We start from the raw sequence: 9,548 nt of genomic DNA, 5'->3' as shown, positions 1-9,548 counted from the left end.
CAGCCTTTTATGTGGTTGGCATATTTACTCGGGCTGCTACGAGTTCCTTCTTCTATAGCCAGAAGGATTTTCAATAGTCACCAGTCTATCTACATCCTATTCTTGCCATTATCTCCTGCCAACAACTGTTTATCAATCCCCTAAAGGTTGTGTTACTGAAGGTTTGATTGTTAGATCTTTCAGTTGCAAGGAGTTTTCTTTACCTTTCCTCTCAGGAGCAACACTTTGGCGGCCCTTGGTATCTCTGCAATATCTTTTACGCTCCCTGAAGTAACATCTGGGAGTCCTCTAATGCGACGGCTTTATTCTGTGGTATACTTCCCTGTACTTATTCTGCAAGAATCTGCCGCAACAGTTTTCCGCAACGTGTTTTATGCTGTTTCAGAATCTTTTGGCTCAAGGTTATAGAAGTGGTTATTCAGCCTGACAAGTGGTGACAAATTTTTTTGCCTTGTGGAACAGTTTGGCTAAGTTTTTTACACAATTTCAAGGCTGATTACACCTGGCCACTCTATCTTATTGACCTGCTTGGCTGCATTATCTGAGACTGCCCTTTTTCTCTTAGTGCAACAGTAACATTTGGCTGTGCTTCTCCTATCCTTTGAGCTTGGAAAAGGCAAGATTAATAGGTGCTTTGTTAGTCACATTAGTGACTTTCACACGCAACCTTGTATTTTCTTTCTTTTGTATATCTTGAACTTCAATGGCCAAAGAAATGTCTACAATAGATATGTTTATTGGCAAGAACTTTCAAGCAAATGTTAAATATCTATTAATAATCAAGGTTAATTGCCAATAAGAGAGTGCAAAGGAAGTTGAGAAAGATGATCGTGCTCCAGCTATTATTTTGCTTCACTAAATAAAGGCTCGTTTATAATTTTACAAGCTCTCAAAACGGCGAGACCAAAATGGGACCAATTGTCAATTGGAGAAGCCACTACTCTAGTGATGTATTTTGTGTTAATATCATATACCTAGATGAATCCAGGAACATTCCCAAACTCATCCTCTAAAAACACAACATAGTGCAGTTTCAATCTCATGATAGTCACTCACAAGGTTGAAAACCATAAACTCCATCATGCATAGCAAGGACTAGCTACTATGACATCCCCACTGACGTCATCAGCGCCCAACAGTGGATGTAGACCATAGTATAAAATTATGCTCACACATACAAATCCACACACCCACACATACTTGAGCATCCATTTATACAAAGTCTTCGTACTGAGTTTCTGTCGGCACTCCGGAGGTGAAGGGCAGACTCAGCCATGACGAAGGCTAGCACTAAAGGAGAAGGCTAATCAAAAGGTAGTCCAAAATCTCTTCATTCAAGCTACAACTGCTTGTGAAGTCTATAAACGTTTTCATTTGAGTCTCTCCCCAACGAGCATCTAAATCTAAATCTAGCTGATAGGGCAACGCACCATTTAAGATAGAAAGAATTATCACAATACCAGCAGGCCGCAACTTGTATCCTCATCTTTCATGGGTATCTTAGAAACAACATGCATATAATTTCTCTACATAGTAATAGAGAAGACACTGCTCTTGACCCTCACATAAGACAAGTGGTAAGAAAAGGAGGGTCTTATGCATCCGTCATTCAGAGGGATGCCCTCTTGCCCATGGAGGAGGTTTATTATGCCTCATTACCAAAGGCAAGGAGGTGTTGCCATCCTCGCGACTTTGGAAGAGGTACGGTATGAAGAGAAGCAAGAAGCATGTTTGAGGAAGCCCAATTATATTCATGTGCAAATCACTTGAGCAATTGGTCACACACACACACACATATGTATGTATGTATATACACTGTGTGTGTACCCAATGTTAAATCTCCTTCATATCATCAAAACAGTACTTTCAAACCGATTTACTACTCAGCAACTTTCAAAGAACAGCATGCCTGTATCACCAAACTCGAAACACCCGACAAAAAAATTAAAGGAGACGTACCCTTCTTGAGGGATGTCTTCCTTAATGATGCTTGCAATGCAGACTTAAGCTAAAGAGCTCCACCTTCACTTGAGAGTGATAGCTGAAATGTTAGGTAAGTACCCATCCATAAAAAACATGCACTCTTTTTCACAAATTCCTGCTCCAATCAGCAGCTTTTTGGTCACTTACATTCACACATATATATCCAATGTGAAATCTTCTTCATGTCATCAAAAAAGCACTTTCATACTGATCTACTACTCCACAATATTCGAAGAGCAGTATGCGCCCCTCCCCTCCCCCGCTAAATAAAAAAAGAGAGACACTCTTTTTGACAAATTCCTGCTTCAATCAGCATCTTCTCAGCCAGCTACATTCACACATATATCTCTAATGTGAGATCTCTATACCCTTTTTGACAAAATTCCTGCTTCAATTGGTATCCTTTCAGCCATATATATCTAATGTGAGATCCCTTCGCATCTTTTCAGTCAGTCACATTCACATGTATATATCCAATGTAAAATCTCCTTCGTATCATCAAAGAAGAACTTTCATACTGATCTGCTATTCAACAACATTTGAAGAACAGCTTGCCAATCCCCAGAAAACAAAGGAAACGTACCCTTCTTGACAAATTCCAGCTTCAATCAGCATCTTTTCAGCCAACTACATTTACACATATACATCTAATGTGAGATCTCCTTCACATCATCAAAACAGCACGTTTATACCAATGATCTAAACAACACATTTGAAGAACAGCATGCCAATACAACCAAACTGACACTATCCCCTAGGAACACCCCTCCTCCCCCCCCCCCCCCCAACCCCCAAAAACAAAAAAAAATCCAAAGGAGATGTACACTTTTTGACTACTAATCCAAGCACATTTCTCCCCTCTCTCTCCATTTACCACATCAAGAGTAGAAACATTATATGAACTACTTCCTTCCTGTGCAACTTGGTAACGAGTGCACAGAGATGGTTCAACTAGTTTCCCATTGAGTACTTCACACATAGGCAGCACTTTTTTGAAAATCCAAGGAAGGGCAAAGTCTTCACGTGTGACTTTATAGAGATCCAACTAGAAAACCATGTCACTTCACAATATATTAGTATTATACAGACCTGCCCACCAGATTCACAAGGAAGATAAGACATACAGCAGTCCACTACTAAAAACACCCTCTATTTACATCCCTTCTAAACAATTCACTTTTGCAGCAGCGAATATGTAAGATCAAGCTCCCCTTTTATTTGTTACATTGAAAGTAGAACTAATGCCAGGTTCCTATCAGCTCAGAAGCTTCCTTCAAAGTTGCCATTCAAGCTTTAATGACATGCAATTATGCATGCCAAGTAAAGTCTCAAAACGTTCTCAATATAGCTGCTACATGCACTAATGCATGTCAAAATTTCCATGCAATGTTCAAGTCTCAACGTCTCTTTAGTTTACAGAAAATCTAACGACTTGGGATCCCACTACACGGCTATCTACATCTACTGATACATGTCAAAAACTCCATGTAACAGCAAAGCGTTGAAAACTCCAAAGCAGCCATTTCCCTACGCTATATGTTACATCACATGTACTGGGAAGATGCGAAGCCATAGCTTCCGGTTGCAACTCCTGTCCCGCTCATGGGGAAGAACTGCACATCAGCGAGATTCATGTAACAGTGCCGCGCTAATTTTTATGATTTGTGAAAACGTGCACCAGCAAGAACAGAACCCATTCTACAGTAAAATATAAAACTGGTACGATAGCCTGGCACCCTTCTCCAAATTTCCACCTCGTTGCAGGCGTGCCTCCCTTCGTTGTTCTTTGCGAGGAAGGAGTTGGGCATGCACTTCAGACAGCAGACATCTTTTAGTGTACATGTATGGAGGACTTCAGCAGGAGTCCAGTTTCAGTATCCTCCTCAAATTTTTTGTTGCGCAAGACACGTCCCATGCACCTTCCTGTTCGCGAACTGGCCAGGAAGAATGCAGTAGACCAGACATCTGAGCAGGTGAAATGGGGACTGATAAGGTCGCAGCTAAAGGTAGGTTGTCCGCGCAATGACTTCTGGTGGGAGAAACTTCTAGCAGATTAACCGAAAATCTAGGAAGCGGTAGTGAACTAGGGGGAGGAGAGTAAGAGTATGCAGGTCCCGCCCACTTTTCATGGCCAACAGTTGGACAAGCCGAAATTGAAGTTCCCTGCGCGACATTCTCCCCCGAGGTACCCCTTCTCCTAGAAAGCTTCCTCCCTTCCCGCGCCCCTCTAAAGTTCAGGCTTTCGGGTGTAACCTTGGGTAATGACAAGGCTTCATCTTTTCCTCGAGGCCCCTGCCGGAATGAAGAATCAGAACGCGTTCTTTTCCTCAAATCAATGGTGTGCGCACTTCCGACAGTTTTTATCCTCTCGACGTCTCCTTTCAGGTTCACGCACCTCGATGCTTGCACGAGACCACGCTGCACGGGCCTAGCAGCGCCCTGGAGTTCGTCACCCACCCTGTTGACCCCTCTAGTGCCCGGCACTACCTTGAACGGACGCAGCTCCCGCCGGCTCGACTGAGGCAATGCCTGCGCGTCTCTACGCTGCAGCCCAGCAGAGGCAGAGCGAGAAGGCAAGTATTTGGAAACTACGAGGGACCGAGGAACAGAGCGTGGAGAAGAAGCGGAATGAAGGCAGTTATCGGGTAGTGGTAAGAGACCTCGGGATTCATTTTGGCGACTGAGCAGAGCTCCCTGACGTGCGTCCGTGGCTGCTCCACCTAGGTCCTGCATTGTACAAACGGACTCCATAGAAGCGTCCACGCATTGTAGGACGGAAGCTTGAAGAGCATTTCTCCCAGTGGTTGATGAAGGGTAAACAATGTCTGCATAGTGCTGCTTATGCCGACCATGCGGAGACGTTAAACAATCTTGAGGAGAGAGCACAACGGTTCCCATAGCAAACCTCTCGCTAGAAAACTCGCCAAGGGCCTTGCAAACGAGCTTGAGCACGAGTAAAACGCAAAACACAGGACCGTTGCCAAACAAGCAGTCCTCTTGGAGCTCCTCCTCAATTAGAAAGTGTCCGAAATGCCTGTGGTGGGGAGGACGAAATTTGTGATTAAAATGCGCAGACCAAGGAGTGCGGTCAGCTCTTAGTGTGGCAACAAGCAAGAGAACGATGGAGATACAGAAACCAGCTCCACTGTTCGAGAAAAGGCCACCACTGCGGTGATGGACGGCGAGGGGACAGAAGCAAGAAAGCTAAGCAACGAAAGCTCGGCGCTTGAGAAGCAAGGAAAGGAAGAAGAAGAAGACGACGAAGAAGCTTGATGAAGGAATGCGAAGATGAAGCTTGAGGAATTGCGCAGAGGCCAAACTCTGCTTTGGAAACCCTAAAAAACAGCAGAACACAGTAGAAAGAAAGATCTTGAAGATGACATCTTCTTCTTCTTCTTCTTCTTCTTCTTCTTTCTTCTTCTTTATATAAACGAGCAATCCTCAGCCACCTGGCACCGACCACCCTCCAGGCTACACGTGCCTCTTCCCTCGTCAAACTTTCTTTGGACCAAGTCGCATCCACGACTTTTCTTCCCATTTCTCCTGCCCAGTCATCTTTGAGTCAACCGCCATTGACCACACTAACGGCCCTTGAGGGTCGTGGCTGAGGCTCGGGCGGCCGCCGACTCAACAGAGGTCTCTCTGCACTGAAACATGTCCCCGTGTGTCGATTGTGATCTGCTGCAGCACCTCCCAGGGTGAAACCCAACATCCCAGTTCTCCTTAGCATGCTGCAAAACATCTCATCATGTCTCAGCAGTAGGCCATTTCAGAAATAAATGCCCAGCTGAACCCTTCCAACAACGTAATGCTAGGCTGGAAGTTGAGAAATGCACGTAGCTAGGCTAGCATTCAACCCCCAGGATTTGAGAATAGTTCAGCATTTGCCAGCCATGGGGCTGCAAAAATACTATGCCAGCACCACTGGCTAGCGCGGGGAGGCCCAGAAACCCTACTAGAGTCCATGTTTGTCAATACACCACCGAAGAGGGAACCTGCAAACGCCTGCAAACGCAGGTTGCCTAACAACTGCTACCCTCATCACAAGCCTCTGTTCATTCACTCGTTCTCACCACCCTGCTCGTTGGTTGAAGGAGAAAACGGAGGCAAAAAACAGCAATTCTACAGGGAAAAGAGGAAACAAGAATTCAACAGGAGGCAGAAAACAGCAATCACCACCCTGCTTGTTGCTGAAGGAGAAAATGGAGGGAGAAAACGGCAATAAAACCATGGCAGAAAACGACAATTCAACAGGGAGAAGAGGGACGCCAAACACTTCTAATTCGTTGTCAAAGGAGGAAACGGAGCTTTGTACAAGGAAACGAGGGGGCTACAGGAGTGAAGGACGTTCTCAACCTTTGAAGAACCTACATACATTAATATAATACCACGCATACGTTAGTTACATATACGTTAGGGCCTTTTCCCACCTACAGTAGTGAGCTTAACATACATAGTTCTGTTAAGTTAAAGTTAACCTTAATATGGAAATTGCATTCCCATTGGTAGCCCATTATGTTATGCACTAAGTGGTCTTAAATAAAACTTTCAGGGTATTTTTTATACAAAATGGTTTATCTCATCAATCCAAAGTCGGTTCTTTAAAGTTAAGGCCACAATGGATTCTTCTTTTTCAAGACCTTTCAAGCGAGTACCATGTTGTATACTTCCGAGTTGATCTTGAGGGTCCATGAAATTTTCTTAACAAGAATCTTGCTTTATCATTCCCACTCCTCACCCTTAAGTTAACCATTAAATTTTCACTTCTTTCTCTTCTTTAAAGTCCTTAAAGTGGTTAAATTTCCAAACATTTTTAACAGAAAGTTAGGAGATTTAACTTAACTATATTCTAACAAGCTAAATTTCATTCAAGGGGCCTGCCCTCATGATATTGAAGTTGTAGCATATGTAATGGAATGGTCTGACCTATAAGCAATTTTTGTACCAAATGTTTGTTTTTGGGAGGAGTTATTTGTCCAAATGTGATCCAATGTTGATCCATATATAGTTGTTGGTTCTGTAATCACTTGTTTCATGCAGTTTTGGTTCATGAAATCTTGTAGTTGTGTTCTTTGTTTTGTGTTGACTTTGTAGTTGATGTTAAAGTCACCGACTATGTATGTTATTGTGTTGTTTTTTATTTTTGTTAGCAGTTTTTGTATGCTTCTGATTAATGTCTCTGTTCTTGCTCTTTGTGCCTTATATATGTTGATTATAGCCAATCTTACTTTGTTTTTTGTTATTATGGTAGTGAGCAATGATTGGGCATCGTTTGTGTTTTCGTAATGCACTTCTATAATGTATATTTCTTGTTTGCAGTATGTTGCTATCCCTAGGCCCTCTTGTCTTGTTATTTCTTAGAATCCTAGAATGTGTAGTCTTTTAGTATATGTCATTCTTGTTTCTTGGAAGCATATGATGTATGTTGCTTTTATGCTTTTTGTTGCGAGTATGTCATCCGCATGTGCAATGGTTGAGTAAGTATTCAGTGATTGGATTGTTATTCCCTGTGCTTCTATTGTACGTATATTTTCTTGGTGTATAGGCCATGCACACGTTTGCTGGAGTCTTTGTATTTCTTGCATTACTTTGTTGTCAACTTTTATGTGTTTTGCTTCGATTTTGTTGAGCAAGTAGAGTTTTTCTGGTGCATGCACTCTTGATAACGTTGTGTACACCAAGCTGTGTGTTTTCACATTAGTTGGGTCGAACGCTAGTGACTCCATTGTGAGCCCTTGTGATCGATGGATAGTTCTGGTGGACACTGGCTCGATCGGGAATTGTGTTCTTGTTATCATATTAAGTTGGTTTTTCCCTATTTGAAATTCCCTCTCTATCGGAAGTATGGGTGTCCATTTTGTTGGTGTGCCTTTCTCATATAGTGCTTTGTTTTTGTACCTAGTGTTTCGTCCAACATTATCGTTTTCAAATTTGATCCATACGACTCTTTGTGTTTGGCCTATGTTTGATCCCATGGACAATCCATCTGCGCCATTGACAAGGCCATCGCTATTGTCCAAGTTTCATGAGCAGATTTCAATAATCATTCCAATTTTTAATTTCAATTCATAGTGCAGTCCTCTTGTGGATTTAGGGCCTGTTGGTATTTTTATTGTTTTTTTGCATGTTTTCTTTCTATGGTCTTTTGCTTGTATTATGTGAGGCTGTCCTTGTAGTATTTGGAAGACTTCTTCATTGTGCTTATCTTTTAGTGCATTTGTGTAGAAAAGGTGTGGAATCTTCTCCGTCTGTGGAGGATGACTATTGTATAACATGTTCAGTGTTTCGATGTCTAGGTTTGTTTGGTTGCCCCCTCTTATTTTGTTTATGATGTCTAAGTATTGAATGTGTGTTTACCTCATTGGTTCATCGAGCTCGTAGTATTTGATTTGTGTTTTCCAGATGTTAGTCGAGAGTGCCACACTTGTGTCTTTATCATTGAAGATCCAATTGTCTCTAGTTGGGCTAGCTTGGCACAAGTTGCCGCATAGTAGGACGTCAACACCTCCAAAAGGTTCTGCATGGTTGTGTTTTATTTTGTGCATTCGTATGTCAGCAGAGTTGCAAACGTAGCGTGGCCTACTAGCGAGATTTCATCCATAACTATTACCTCCAGGCTTTCATATAGTATGGAAAGTGTTTGAAGCTTATCTGGTGTGAGCCCTGAGAGTGCTCTCAACGGAAGCAGAACGGAAGAGGGAGAGAGAGAAATAGAGAGCCACACAAGTTTTTGGTGGGTGCAGAACACCCTAATCTTCTTTTTCATTCAACCTCCCACTTAAAGGACAATGTGCCTTTAAGGGAAGACAACTAGTGAGCGTACTATCCAATGCCCATCAATACATGACAATACTCAAACCGCTGACTAGGTAGACTCTTTGTCAACATATCTGTAGGGTTATCATCTGTATGAACCTTGACAAGCTCTATGCGCTTGTCCTCAAGTACCTCCCTGATGAAATGGTACCTGACCTCAATGTGTTTGGTCTTTGCATGAAAGACCGAATTCCGTGCTAGCTAAATAGCACTCATGGAATCACTATGCAATGTCGGTACACTTGTATGAATCCCCAAATCTCCCACTAGCCGATCAAGCCATATAGCCTCCTTGCAACCCCCTGTGGCTTCAACATACTCAGCCTCTATGGTAGACAAAGCAATGCACTTCTGTGCGTGAGACATCCACGACACTGCACCACCTGCAAAGGTGAACACATAACCAGAAGTGGATCTCCTACTATCCACATGCCCTGCATAGTCTAAATTTGTGTACCCAAGTACACGCATGTCTCCTCTACCAAAGCAGATGCACATCTCCTTGGTACCCTTCATGTATCTCATGATGCACTTAACTGCCTCCCAATGCCTCTTTCCTGAATTAGCCATATACCGGCTAACAACTCCCATGGCAAATGCAATGTCTGGTCTAGTAGCTATCATAGCATACATAAGACTCCCAACAGTTGATGCATAAGGAACTTTGGCCATCATGGCCCTCTCCTCATTTAATTTGGGACTATTTGCCCAATAGCATATCATCCACATATAGTGCCAGGAGTATCAGG

At 42.8% G+C, this 9,548-nt stretch overlaps 1 protein-coding gene across 2 annotated transcripts; it reads right to left on the bottom strand.

Annotated features, from left to right (window-relative positions):
- Window positions 1-2,565: 2,565 nt before the first annotated feature.
- Window positions 2,566-5,345, bottom strand: LOC147903336 (uncharacterized). 2 transcript variants are annotated; one of them, XM_087400063.1, is made up of 2 exons: window positions 4,379-5,345; window positions 2,566-2,610 (listed from the first exon to the last, which is right to left on the bottom strand). In XM_087400063.1, the coding sequence occupies exons 1-2, from the start codon at window positions 4,879-4,881 to the stop codon at window positions 2,592-2,594; spliced, it is 522 nt and encodes a 173-aa protein (XP_087256189.1). In that variant the 5' UTR covers window positions 4,882-5,345; the 3' UTR covers window positions 2,566-2,591. The 2 variants fall into 2 exon arrangements, with proteins under 2 accessions (XP_087256189.1, XP_087256181.1); XM_087400055.1 differs by lacking the exon at window positions 2,566-2,610 and having other exon boundaries at window positions 2,977-5,345.
- Between the last annotated feature and the right edge of the window lie 4,203 nt (window positions 5,346-9,548).

This window comes from Dipteris shenzhenensis, chromosome 3, assembly GCF_047967505.1.
Source record: "Dipteris shenzhenensis isolate YYH24624 ecotype China chromosome 3, Dip_SZ_1.0, whole genome shotgun sequence".
In the NCBI taxonomy this organism is placed as follows: Eukaryota; Viridiplantae; Streptophyta; class Polypodiopsida; order Gleicheniales; family Dipteridaceae; genus Dipteris; species Dipteris shenzhenensis.
This window is presented reverse-complemented; position numbering and strand designations above follow the sequence as displayed.

Bases quoted from the DNA above. Each gene is read 5' to 3' on its own strand.
- LOC147903336 (XM_087400055.1), bottom strand. From the start codon at position 4,881: ATGGGAACCGTTGTGCTCTCTCCTCAAGATTGTTTAACGTCTCCGCAT.